This window comes from Schistocerca piceifrons, chromosome 10 (genome assembly GCF_021461385.2).
Source record: "Schistocerca piceifrons isolate TAMUIC-IGC-003096 chromosome 10, iqSchPice1.1, whole genome shotgun sequence".
Lineage (NCBI taxonomy): Eukaryota > Metazoa > Arthropoda > Insecta > Orthoptera > Acrididae > Schistocerca > Schistocerca piceifrons.
In genome coordinates this window covers 127,092,604-127,107,148 of record NC_060147.1, presented here as the reverse complement: position 1 = coordinate 127,107,148, position 14,545 = coordinate 127,092,604, and the positions used below count along the sequence as shown (strand labels likewise).

At 42.5% G+C, this 14,545-nt stretch overlaps 1 protein-coding gene across 1 annotated transcript in view; it reads right to left on the bottom strand.

Annotated features, from left to right (window-relative positions):
- LOC124718757 overlaps positions 1–14,340 on the bottom strand; it is a 578,644-nt gene extending 564,304 nt beyond the window's left edge. The window contains exon 1 of the mRNA XM_047244371.1: positions 13,664–14,340. Coding sequence (XP_047100327.1) covers positions 13,664–13,823 — 160 coding nt within the window. The 5' untranslated portion in view covers positions 13,824–14,340. The remainder of the gene's footprint in view (positions 1–13,663) is intronic.
- Between the last annotated feature and the right edge of the window lie 205 nt (positions 14,341–14,545).

The following is a 14,545-nucleotide window of genomic DNA, read 5'->3' as shown; positions in this document are numbered from 1 at the left end:
GGCGATATTAACTTAAAATAATCGCCCGCTATTAACATAATATACATTTTTCTCCACACCTGCCCGACGCTGCAGAAAATGCGTAGCTTTAAGATTCTTATTTTCAGTACAACAGCCGAGAGTCAGAGCCAGGACTCCGACTACGAGGCAATGGTTAACGGAGGTAAGAAGAAATACTCTCGCGCGTGTGTGGGACGCAATTGTAATTAATAACTAAAGATTTTTTGCTTTAAAGTGAACTGACTAGCCGAGGAAATTAATATGAAAAGTTCATTCCATTGTTCAACTTATATGATCAAATCTTAAGATTCTGCGAGTCTAACATTCATTAACGTAACAAGTAATTCAAGATTAATATTGTTAAAAAGGAGAACTTCACAAAAGCATTTAATCGTAAATAAAAATTGAATGAAATATCATTTTTATTAAGGCCCACCACGTAAGTCGGCAACAATCAAAATAAAAATAATAATATATTAAATTACGACTGCCGACGGACGCGAGATTGGCATTTGATGTGTTAGGTATGGTCTGCCTACGAAAGGCCGTTTTGGACAGTATAGGCATAGCGAATTACTGCTGCTTGGTATATGTGGTCTTCTGGGACCTGAACAACACGACCTCGTCAATTTGGTTTGTGTAACAGCATTTAGTGGTATGTTCTGTATTTTTATCTCACTGTGTTATTATTAACTTGGTGGAATAGTAGCGTTTGGTGTCGTTAAGGCACTTCTAAGCCTGTGGTTTGACTATTCATGTGCACTTGGCTTTTATTGTTTTGTTTTAAGAAGCGCTATTTGTTGTGTCGTGTGTGTTGGCTTCCGGCACTTGTCAAGAGCGCCCGAGTTAACTGCGTCGTGGTTATCATGTGCTGTCGGGATGTTATATTGTTATTTGATTCTTGAATTTTATCTTGTGTTGATATAATCTGTCGTGTGTTACAGAACATAACCAAGGTTCGTAAGTGACGGGCAGTTGTGGGAGGCATGTCGGGGAGCTCTCAGCGGTTTATTTCGGGGACCGTTTCTGGTGGGAAGGCTCCGAAGTGTTGAGAGCTCGCTCGTCTGTGATTGCGCTGGGAGTTGCCCTCGCCCTTTGGTTGTATCAAATTATTATTTTGTTACTATATTTATTGCTTGTGTGTTGCGCTTCTTTGATTTTATGGTGCCAAGTGCCATTATCTTTCTCAAAGTTTTTTTATATAAATGATTTTAAATTGTAATGCCAAGTTAACTTATTATTGGATGTTGGTCTGTGCAGTAAAATCTTTTAAATCACCATTGTAATTAGTTCTTGCAGAAGAAATTTCTCTTATTTTATGGTGCCAAGTTGCTATTATTATTATTATTTATTTTAAGTTTATTACTGCTCTTACTGTTTTCTGATTTTATGGTGCCAAGTGTCAAATGATCTTAAGTTGTATTGCCAGGTTAACTTATTATTGGATTTTGACTCTTGGGTAAACTCTAAAAGCACTATTGTAAAAGGTTCTTTGATTTTATGGTGGCAAGTCGCCTTTATTGTTTTTTAAAGCTCATTCATTTAACCATTTGTTAAGTTCTGTAAGTTATATGAATTTGTTGTTATTTAAAAGAGTTTAGTATTGGCATTTTAATAAATTGTGGACAGAGTCTGCTGTTTGGATATTATTGGGTAGAAATCCTTGGATAGTTGTCCTATAAGAAAACACATTCCAGATATCAGAAAATCCCATCAGTGCAGAATACTTGTCAGCCACGAGAGTTGCTCGACGTGTATTTAGAGGAGAAAGTGATGTGGTATGGACGCGGTATCGGCTCCAGGTAGTGTTGCGGGCTTTTACCGTACCGGCCGTCCACATTCGACAGATACACAGGATGATCGATAGCTCAGAGCTCCAGGACTGAATCTGGCGTTCCGAGAGGCTCCAGGGCGTAGTGTACTGCGTCAGACTGTCAGGAGACGAATCTCCATTACCGTTGACCATGGCAGGCATCTCGTCGTAAACAGCAGCACCACGGACTTCGTTAAAAGTGCATAAGAACCATGACCAATGAACGCCCCAGGACTGACGTTGACTGGTGTTTACGGACAAAATCCGGATATGTTATTACCTGATAATCGCAGACAATGTGTTTGAAGACAACTCGGTAATATCAGACGCGTCCAATACTGGGTCCCACTTATTCAACGAGGCGGTGGTTGGGTGGTGTCCTGGGGTGAGATTACATGGGGCCACCGCACACCACTTGCGGTTGTTGAGGCAATCTCACAGCTCTACGGTACAGGGACGAGATTCTGCAGCCTATACTGGGACCGTATCGCCGACATTTTGGTGACAGTGTCGTCCCTATAGATGGTAAATCAACAGGCTCAACGTGCTTTTCTCATGAACACGTTCCTTCAACATGCCAGCGTCACTAGATTCGAGTGGTCTTCAGTTCTCGAAACGCAAATCCAGTCGCATATGTGAGGGATCGACAGAGACGAGCTGTTTATCGAAATCGACAATGACTGAGTGGTCCGCGCGACTTACGCACAATCGGCATTGAAGAGTGGAACAGTTTTGACCGGGACTGGCTTGATGATCTCATCGGTGGTCTGTCACGACGGATTCAGTCGTGTATCCGAGCAAGGGGGCTTTCCCATCACGTACTGACGTTGCTCGGGAGTCCTACGAAAAAAACCCTCATGGGAAACAGACGGTTTTGTCGTTACAGAACTGTTGGTTTTTTTGACTGTGCGATCTGAACACATTTCAAATGAATATAGACACATGCCTCAGTGCCAAGTTTAGTTTTCTGTCCCATGAATTTTGAAACAAGGAGGTGAAGAAACCCCAGCAGTGTGTATAGGATCAACCGTAAGTCCATCAAAGAAATTTCGGCGTTTGGTTCAAATGGCTTTAAGCACTATGCGACTTAACTTCTGAGGTCATTAGTCCCCTAGAACTTAGAACTAATTAAACCTAACTAACCTAAGGACATCACACACATCCATGCCCGAGGGAGGATTCGAACCTGCGACCATAGCGGTCGCTCGGCTCCAGACTGTAGCACCTAGAACCGCACGGTCACTCCGGCCGGCCTTTCGGCGTTTGTTCAGGAATCATTTTGATATGAGGTATCTGTGGTCAGATGACCATCAGTTTGACTTTAGGAAAGGTAAACGCACCAGAGAAGCAATTTTGACGTTGCGGCTGATAATGGCATCAACACTAAAGAAAAATCAAGACACTTTCATAGGATTTGTTGACCTGGAAAAAGCGTTCGACAAATGGTACAAGAGGATGTTCGAAATTCTGAGGAAAGTAGGGGTGAGCTATAGGGAGAGAAGGATAATATACAACGCGTACTTGAGACAAGAGGGGTTAATAAGCGAGGAAGACCAAGAACGAAGCGCTCGGAGTAAAAAGTGTGTAACACAGGAATGCAGTTCTTCACCTCTATTCTTCAATCTTTACATCAAAGAAGCAATAATGGATATAAAAGAAAAGTTCAGGAGTGAACTTAAAATTTAAGGAGAAAGGATATCAGTAATAGGCTTCGCTGATGAGATTGCAATCCTCAATGAAAAATGAACAGTCTAATGAGCACAGAATATGGATTGACTGCAAGGCGAAGAAAGACGAAAGTAACGAGAAGTAGCAGAAATAAGAACAGCGAGGAACTTAACATCAGGATTATGTTCACGAAGTAGATGAAGTTAAAGATCCTACCAATTAGGCAGCAGAATAAGAAATCACGAACGGAGCAAGGAGGACGTCAGAATCAGATTAGCACTGGCAAAGAGCAATAGCAAAAGCAAGATAAGTCTACTAGAATCAAACATAGGCGATAATTTGAATAAGAAATACATCAGAATGTACGTTTGAAGCACGGCATTGTATGGTAGTGAGACATGGACAGTGGGAAAACCAGAAGATGGTTCAAATGACTCTGAGCACTATGGCACTTAACTTCTGCGGTCATCAGTCCCCTAGAACTTAGAACTACTTAAACCTAACTAACCTAAGGACATCACACACATCCATGCCCGAGGCAGGATTCGAACCTGCGACCGTAGCGTCCGCGCGATTCCAGACTGAAGCGCCTAGAACCGCTCGGCCACACCGGCCGGCTGAACTGAAGACAATCGAAGCGTTTGAGATGGGGCGTACAGAAGAATGTTGAAAATTACGTGGGCTGATAAGGTAAGTGAGGAGGCGATGAAAGGAATATGTGGAAAAGACTGGGAAGAAGAGACCGGATGGTAGGACACGTGTTAATACTTCAGGGAATGACTTCCATGGTACCAGATGGAGCTGTACAGGGTAAGAACTCTAGGGAAAGACAGAGACCGAAATACATCCAACAAGTAATGAAGAACGTAGTGTGAAAGTGCTACTCTGAGATGAAGAGGATGGCAGAGGAGGGGAAATGGTGGCGGACTGCCTCATACCACCCACGAGGGAAACTCCCCATCGTGTTCCCTCAACTGCACCGTGTGACAAGACATACTATTGGGACCCTTATATGAAGTATTCGGTACCACGATTTTACGTATTATACGCATTTCAGAGTGCACCAAACGTTAAAATACACTTTTTGGTACTCTGTATTGTAACAAGAGCATTGTATACGAGGTGTATAAAACGTAACAGACCCATTTAGTCAACTACGACCCATTTAAATACAATTAACAGGAATCTTTAATTACTGGAAAAGCATCTTCTTGTAATTTTCAATTTTACGATATTTACTGACTGTAACGTTATTCCGTTTATGCAACTATCAGAGAATAATCACGTAGAAATGTTAGTGATATAGTCAGCTAAGTCATTAAATGGGAAATTAATTATCAAAAGTCGATTATTTCATAAAACGTGAAAATTAATGTTTGGCTAGATTTCTCGCCTGCTGACGCACTAAACGTTACGCTCACTCACAAGGGATTATGTTTCTATGAAACCTCAAATCAGACTCATTGCAGTTAATTCTGTAACTACGAGTTCTACAACTTTCTGTCATAAACAAAGTATTATTTCGATCATTTGGTCAAAATGACATTACCGTGCAAAATTTGAACCTCAACATCTATTCCCGCGTTATGTAAAGTACTCCAAACTACCTTAGTATCAAAATTCCTGTCGCAATTAAGAAGATATTGATTGTTTTCTATGAAGTATAGTTAGTCATATTTCTCAAGCAGAATTTTGATACTAAATTTAAAAAGCAATTTTAGAAATAGCTTTCTTATAGTCAGTCATTTATTACATACTAGACTGTAACTGTAACTTCTTATGAAGCAACCAATTTTAATTGTAACTCAACATGACTTTGTTGAGCAATACTTTCAAAGAATTTGTATTTTTAAGAAACCATGTAAGTTTCACCAACTGCGACATAATCACGTACACAAACAGTGATCCAATACGGTCAAATGTTTTTTAGTGCAGTCTCTGATCACAGTATCAATTCTTTAGACGATGACGGGTTTCAGTCCGTAATGACCATCCTCAGATCTTTTTTATTACGGCCTTATCACTTTAGGACATGGTGTAAAAAAGATCTGAGGATGGTCATTACGGACTGACACCGGTCATCGTCTAAAGAATTGATATTGTGATCAGAGACTGGAATAAAAAACATTTGAAACTATATAAGAGCTCGGGAGTGGGAACAGAGTGGCAGTTGTTTTAAAAAAATTTTCAAATGTGTGTGAATTCCTAAGGGGCCAAACTGCTGAGGATAGGTCCGTAGACTTACACACTATTTAAACTAACTTATGCTAAGAACAAAACACACACACACACACACACACACACACACAGACACACACACACACACACACACACACACACACACACACACACACACATGCCCGAGGGAGGACTCGAAACTCCAGCGGGAGAGCCACGCAATCCGTGACATTGCGCCTCAAACCGCGCGGCCACACAGCGCGGCAGTTGTTTTCATTTTTTTTCTTTGAGCTGTCCATTGTACGAATGTTCCGGAACAGTATAAAATTAACAGAAAATGCTAACTATATGCTGGTGTAAATTAGTTAACATAATCGGCTTTCCACATTGACTCCTGGTATTTCTGCAGTGAAGCAGTTAATATTATGCACCCCAATTAACATTGAATTGGAGGAGAAAAATCGTCGAAACCAACAAGATAAGTACACGGTCCAAGCATTCCATTGAACTTAAGACAAACTCGAAATCTACGAGTATGCTGATCGAACATTTTTAGCTAGAAGCTGGTAAAAGCTGGTAAACAAAGTGTGTTAGAATCTCCAATCAAACTGGGTACCGGATTGTTGATATGTGGACCGCGGATTATTGGAAACGTGTCGCTTTGTCGGATGAGTCACGTTTCTTCTTACACTGGATCAGTCATCGTTTCCGAATATGCAATCATCCAAGTGAACGGTTGCTCGAAATGTGCACCGCACTCAGCTGGCACAGCGTTATGGAATGGGGGACATTCACCTGGGCTTCCGCAGGACCGGTGGTACCAAACGAAGGCAATGCGAGAGCCGTGGAGTACGTGAATATTGCGGACCTCCTGCACTCCTTAATGCTGCATATCTTCACCGCCAGTGACATCATTTTCCAGCAGGATAACTGTCCGTGTCACAAGGTGAGAATCGTGCTGCACTTTGTCTTGGCCACCATGTTGCCCGATCTGCATCCCTTGAACACATCTGGGACACTAGGGGGTCATCTGGCGGTGCGTACCTCTAGAAACACATTAAACATCTGTCGAATGCTCGGCAAGCTCAATGGTTGCCGTATTGTGTACTGTACATTGACCAATGCAATATTAATAGGGTGGTCTTAGTGTTTTGCCTCATCGGTGAACTAGACAGAGTAAATAACATATTCGATATCTCTCAAAAATCAAATGCGATGAAATCTTATGGGACTTAACTGCTTAGGTCATCAGTCCCTAAGCTTACACACTACTTAACCTAAATTATTCTAAGGACAAACACACACACCCATGCCCGACGGAGGCCTCGAACCTCCGCCAGGATCAGCCGCACAGTCCATGACTGCAGCGCCTAAGACCGCGCGGCTAATCCCGCACGGCATTTCGATATCTCTATATCCCTCAGAATAACTTCGATCTATTGGACGTGACTTTTAGTGTTCGTGAATCACACTAGCTGTAACAAGTACGTTCCGGCAATCACTAATTTATTGTCGAAACTCTATAGTGACGCAGCACGGACTGTCTGACGCGAGGAGCGTATTGTCCACCTCCAAATACGTTAATCCACTGCAACTGTATCATTGGCAGAAAAAAAAGCAAGAGACACAACTAAACAGTACTCAGTCGAAGCCTAAATAGTGATTTGTATGGATCTGTGAGAACGCAAGCTTTACAAACACAAAAAAAAAAACACTCATCCCCTATTACCTGCATTTATCCTAGCGTGCAGGTATTCATTCGACAGCATCGTTGTGAAGGTAATTGACGTAACAAAGCGAACAAATTGTTCCAGGGCCGTACGAAACTGTTATTTGAGCTGTCTTCAAAGAAAAAAATTACACTACTGGCCATTAAAATTGCTACACCAAGAAGAAATACAGATGGTAAACGGGTATTCATTGGACAAAAATATAATACTACAGCTGACATGTGATAACATTTTCACGCAATTCGGGTGCATAGATCCTGAGAAATCAGTACCCAGAACAACCACCTCTGGCCATAATAACGGCCTTGATACGCCTGGGCATTGAGTCAAACAGAGCTTGGAAGATTGGATGGGGTGTACAGGTACAGCTGCCCATGCAGCTTCAACACGATACCACAGTTCATCAAGAGTAGTGACTGGCGTATTGTGACGAGCCACTTGCTCGGCCACCATTGACCAGACGTTTTCAGTTGGTCAGAGATCTGGAGAATGTGCTGGCCAGGGCAGAAATCGAACATTTTCTGTATCCAGAAAGGCCCGTACAGGATCTGCAACATGCGTTCGTGCATTATCCTGCAGAAATGTAGGGTTTCGCAGGAATGGAATGAAGGGTAGAGCCACGGATCGTAACACATCTGAAATGTAACGTCCACTGTACAAAGTACCGTCAGTGCTAACAAGAGGTGACCGAGACGTTTAACCAATGGTACCCCATACCATCACGCTGGGTGATACGCCAGTATGGCGATGACAAACACACGCTTCCAATGTGCGTTCACCGCGATGTCGCCAAACACGGATGCGACCATCATGATGCTGTAAACAGAACCTGGATGCATCCGTAAAATGACGTTTTGCCATTCGTGCGCCCAGGTTCGTCATCGCAGGCGCTCCAGTCTGTGATGCAGCGTCACGGCGAACCGCAGCCATGGCCTCCGAGCTGATAGTCCATGCTGCTGCAAACGTCGTCGAACTGTTCGTGCAGATGGTTGTTGTCTTGCAAACGTCCCCATCTGTTGACTCAGGGATCGAGACTTGGCTGCACGATCCGTTACAGCCATGCGGATAAGATGCCTGTCATCTCGAGTGCTAGTGATACGAGGCCGTTGGGATCCAGCACGGCGTTCCGTATTACCCTCCTGAACCCACCGATTCCATATTCTGCTTACAGTCATTGGATCTCGACCATCGCGAGCAGCAATGTCGCGATACGATAAACCGCAATCGCGATAGGCTACAATCCGACCTTATCAAAGTCGGAAACGTGATGGTACGCATTCCTCCTCCTTACACGAGGCATCACAACAACGTTTCACCAGGCAACGCCCGTCACCTGCCGTTTGTGTATGAGAAACCGCTTGGAGACTTTTCTCATGTCAGCGCGTTGTAGGTGTCGCCACCGGCGCCAACCTTGTGTGAATGCTCTGAAAAGCTAATCATTTGCATGGCACAGCATTTAAATTTCGCGTCTGTAGCACGTCATCTTCATGGTGTAGCAATTTTAATGGCCAGTAGTGTACCTGCATTTATCCTGCCGTGCAGGTATTCATTCGACAGCAGAGTCATGAAGGTAACTGACGTAACAAAGCGAATTGATTGTTCCAGGACCGTACGAATCTGTTATTTGAGCTGTCTTCATAAAAAATAATTGATTACAATAATCGGAAACAATTCGCGATAGTTGGAAGAAGCTTGGGTCATTGCCGACTTCGAGCACGTAAAATGTTGGAAGAATCAACGGGAATGATATCAAACGTTTCCCTATCAAAAATTCATATTCCATATTTATATATCTGTTTTGTTACGTAGAAACACCAACACCATTAATAAGTTTTTAGCCTTCCATTTAGGTTGGAGGAAATTAAATAAGGCTGCGACGTTACACAGTTACATTAAATTATTTCAAATGAATACGAAGAACAGAATGAGATTTTCAGTCTGCAGCGGAGTGTGCGCTGATTCTGCAGCGGAGTGTGCGCTGATATGAAACTTCCTAGCAGATTAAAACTGTTTGCTGGACCGAGACTCGAACTCGGGAAGGTAGGAGACGAGGTACTGGCAGAAGTAAAGCTGTGACGACGGGGCGTGAGTCGTGCTTGGGTAGCTCAGTTGGTTAAAAAAATTGGTAGAGCACTTGCCCGCGAAAGGCAAGGTCTCGAGTTCGAGTCTCGGTCCGGCACACAGTTTTAATCTGCCAGGAAGTTTCGAATACGAAGAACGATTTTCTTTGCACCTGGGTCCGCACCTGCTGGGAGAATCCACGCCGCCTGCAACTGTCTCAGTTTTTACACAGTTCTTTTTCGTGCTACGTAGACACGTAGCTAGTTACGAACTTGCAGCATGATGTAGGGAAAAAATATATCCGCAGCTTGTCTTATAATCGAAATAAATGGTTGTAGCTCCGTCGTACTGTAAGTTGCATTGAGAGGTATCTATTTTTTATTTCCTGATGGTGATTAATTTCAGACACCTGTGTCCATTTTCAAACTATCCGTGCAGTAAGTGTGACAAATATAGGCGATAGCTCAACAATAGAAACTGCCCCTGCGATAATAAAAGCCGTATATGGCCGACTTAGCAAGAGCAAAATACCCCACACAGGACGCACTTTAGAGAACTCTGTCTAGTTTATTTTGCTGTTGTTAAGTAGGCCATATATATAGCTTTTATTACTGCAGGGGCAGTTTCGATAATTGGGCTACCGCCTATATTTGCACACTTACTGCACAGGTAGATTGAAAATGGACACAGGTGTCCGAAGTTAGTCACCACCAAAAAATAAAAATAGGTACTTTTCAATACAACTTACGACGGTGCTAGAACCATTTATTTCACGTATTTAGACGATCGATCATAAAGAATCTGCGATGGCAAAAATTGCAAATTCAGTCGAGTTTTGATGCTCTGGCAGCTAGCAAACGTAAATAGGTGCTTGACAAATGGCCTAAGGTCGAAATTCTGTAATAGTACGAAAGGAAACTAAAGATCAACTGTTATGCAAGCTTTCATAAAATATAAAGGATCAGCAATATTCGCCTTCATGTATGTAACAGTGTCATTTAACAGATCTCTGTATCTTTAAATTCCCCTGCTGCCTAGTGCTCAGTATTGCAGTTATCTCAAGTGAAAAACGTTCTGGAAAGATATTATAAACTGTACTCATAAAACTTGTTTCGAGATTCTTATTCATTATCAAGTGCCTGAATACAGAAAACCTCTTTTTGGCTGTTGTACGAGAAAAGACCTATATCAAATTACTGACAGAATAAGGGCCAGTTACAGTAGGGGAAAGTGCTGTTCCTCGACGATAGTGTACGTAGGAACACACGATGTGTTTTGGAGTCTATTTCAGTCTTAGTAATTGATTTTAGAATCAAATGAAGGAATGCGCGCTTCAGACTGCCAGAAACAGTATGCGCCATTTTCTAAAATGTTTGTTGTTTTGAAACATGAGGTTGTGTTTCATGCAGAGTTTGTAAATATGTTAAAGCTATTTACAGTATATTGTTACTTCTCCAGGTACATATGTTTATGACGAATAAAATCCTATATGTTTTTTAAAACTATTTGTATAACATGTGAATAGTTAAGCCATACTTTGTCGGTAGTGCACTTTCTTGTACACAGGAACAGATGGCGGTGTTTTACCGTGGAACATCTGATACTTGCAGATGAAGTGAGTTTCTGTAATATCTTCAATAGTTTTTACCAGTCTTGAAAATGGAAATTTATCTATGTGTCCAATAGCTACTATTTCAAAATACTTTTGCTTAATTCGATTTCACTGGTGTGTAGTAGACTATCAATGTAACATCGACTGTTGAATACAATTTTGACAAGTTTGTTTCGATTACAGCGCTTTTAAATTTGTTTGTTTCTAGGTACGTGTCCATTCTCTACCTCGAAACATGTTTTCAGATTTCGAAAACACTGAATTTTCCGTAGTATTTCTTGTAATTTCAAAAAACGACTGCAGCACATAAAAATTGAATGCCATCATTTAAAAATGGAATAAGGAAATATATTAAGCTAACACTCTTCCCTACAAACCACCAAGTGCGTCCCGCGTAGTCGCATATCTCAACCATCGTTATTGACAAATTACTCGAATCTAAAGTCATAAAACTGTATAACAGGAAACATACATCGCAATTAGTAACATGAGCCACATAGAGACTAATTACGAATTACGGTTGGTACTTTCATGTTATACAGTTTTCTGTGTTCTACCATTTTTACACCCATGGTTTTTGATAATGTCTGTTGTTCAGAGATCTGACGACGTTGGACGCACTTGATGGTTTGTAATGTAAGTAGCTCTTGTTCTGTGAATTATTCGATATATTTGTTAATTTTCCTATACAACAGATGAAATAAACTTTTGCATTAATGCATGTTTTTCTGTATTCAGGCACTTGATAGTGAGCAAGATGGTCGAAACCTGTTTTGCTCCAATAAAATAAAGGTTTAAAGCTATTTAAATTCCGTCAGTCCAAATGTTCGTTTATATGACCATGCGCGTTTGCTTTTACCTAGGTAAAACACCGTCAGTGGTCATGTTTACAATTTCTGTTTACTTTCTAGATCTAAAAACAGGTCGTTACAAAAGACATTGAGGTACCATTTTCTTTTTTACTTGCGGCATTTTACGCCCGATTTTCGCTTACAGTTAAGTCTGCTAGCACATTTGATGTGTTCCTTCCTTTGATACTGGTGCTTTTGGATGCTCTCACGTTGTTGTTTGCTGCAATAGAAGTTCCTTGATGTGAAATAGGACACAGCAGTGTGAGCTGGCGTCTGTCTACATTTCACGTCAGGAAACGAGTAATGCCACAAACAAACACCTTGCCAGACAAAGGAGCATCTCAAAAATTAACAAGCGGGCGTCACTTGCTAAAGGTAGGGCAAATCGGACGTAAAACGCCGTGAGTTAAAACAATCACACCTCAGTATCTTTCGCGAAGAATTGCTTTTAAATGTCGAAGGCAAAGCAAATTTTAAATATCTTTCATTGTAGAACGCTAACGACGTGATATATCAATAAAGCGGAATACGTGTGGTGATACAAATACGCATTTTTTTTTCGTAGTTGCACAGACGGAATTTAAGTACCTTAAGGGGGGTAGGACGTCAAACTGGCCGACTGGGAGCAGGAGAGGCATCACAGGACATTTTAATTTTCACTGTCTATACTTTTACAAATAAATTCATAAAACTTAGTCAGCATGACCAGGAAGGGTTCAGGATTCACGCTCATAGCAGTGGAAGTCCAAAAATATAACAAAAATATATTTTTTCACATGTGAAATGTTATCATTTTTTCACTTACTATTGGCTGCATTCGTTGCTATAGGTACACTTTTCTTCATAAGTAAGAGAGATACTTCTATGAATTCTGCGCAGCATACAAACCGTACTTACAGGTGTATGAAACTCTAAAATTTTCCAAATCTATTAAAAACTGTGCTAAAAATTGAGATAATTAACCATAAAATTTGAGTTTTTTCTAAACATGTAACAGCTCATTCATTTTTTCATTAATTAAATAAATTCTAGAGTTTCATACCCCTGTAAGTATGGTTCGTATGCTGTGCAAAATTCATCGTAGAATCTCTCTTACTTCTGAAGAAAAGTGTACCTATAGCAACAAATGTAGCTAATAGTAAGTGAAAAAATGATGAAATTTCACACGTAAAAAAAAAAATATTTTGTTATACTTTTGAACTTACATTGCTATGAGTTTGAAACCTGAATCCTTCCTGGTCGTGTTGACAAAGTTTTATGAATTTATTTGTAAAAGTATAGACAGTGGAAATTAAAATGTGTGGTGCCTCTCCTGCTCCAAGTCGGCCCGTTTGACGTCCTACCCCGCTTAAATAACTGTGAAGCAACTATGGACGCTATATATCATACACACTGCTTTTTGTGTAGGATGTCTTCCATTAGCTTGATTTATTAAGTCTGTTTGTGGCTGTAATCGCGAAACTTACTTCAACTGTTGCTAATTTGACTGGCCGTGTAGCGTACTATAAATGTTGGAATATTTGATGGTGTGGAATTCGTTCTCACCCTTCAGCGACTAGGACGCAGTGCTTTTATTGGAAAAACAGCGCGGGTAAGGAAGTATCTTGATCATTTTGAGACGAACAAAGGAGGTGCCATGCAAAGCGAACAGTCAACATCATGCCGCTCTACGAGCTAGTTTCTTAGCAGAGAGCCAAGCGTGAAAGTGAGGCGACAGTGGAGATTCTGACGTCGACCGGTGGTGACTCACCATTCTCGGCCGCGGTGGAGACGGACACCTCAGCTCCCGCCACGTGGCCAACCAGCGCAGCGGCAACCATCGCGATCAACCACCACGGCCCGTGGAGGGTCAGCCATCGTGATGCGTGGCTTCCATAGCGCCTGTTCGGCGCCGGACGTCTTCCCCCCATGTTTTTTACTTTCTTTAAAAAAAAAATAAAGCTCGCTGTTGCAAACGGTATACCGGGAAGAAAGTGAGGGGAGACAAAGGAAAAGAATCAAGAGGCTAGCGATTTAAGCTGGAGGACAACATGGATGAGAATAGGGAGGAATTGTAAACGAACTACTGTGCGGCGGAACGAAGCGAACGGAAAAGAAAAATGCGGAAACAAAAGGCTGCTGCCCGCGGGATTTTTCTACGTGGGGGTGTTCCGGCGGTCGTCACATCCCTGTCGGCGGGTGGCAGTTTTCACCCCCTTCTGCGGCACAGGGGGGTGGCTTCTCTATTTTCGGCAATATTTTCGTCGTTTTCGCCCGCTTATCTCGCCGCTAGACGGATTCGCCGCATGTGGGGTGGGGGCAAGTACACCGGAGCGTCGGGTGATAGTGGGGGGTGAGGGATCCCCGCGACAAGTGGCCGGCCGGGGCGGCGTCGACGTCGTGGTCGTCCTGGCCGTGTGGTGTGCGCCGCTGCCGCTGCTGCACCGGGGGATTCCAGCGTGCAGACTGTGGGCTGGCGGCACTGCAGCGCGCGTCGATGAGTCGAGGGTGGGGGGAGGGGCGGGAGGGAGGCAGGGTGGGGGCGGGCGAGAGGGGAAGGGGAGGGGCGGAAAGAGTGGGGAGCGGAACTCTGGCGTCTGTTGTGTCCCGCGCCGCGCAGCTATGCGGAGGCCGTCTCCGGATGGGATTACGG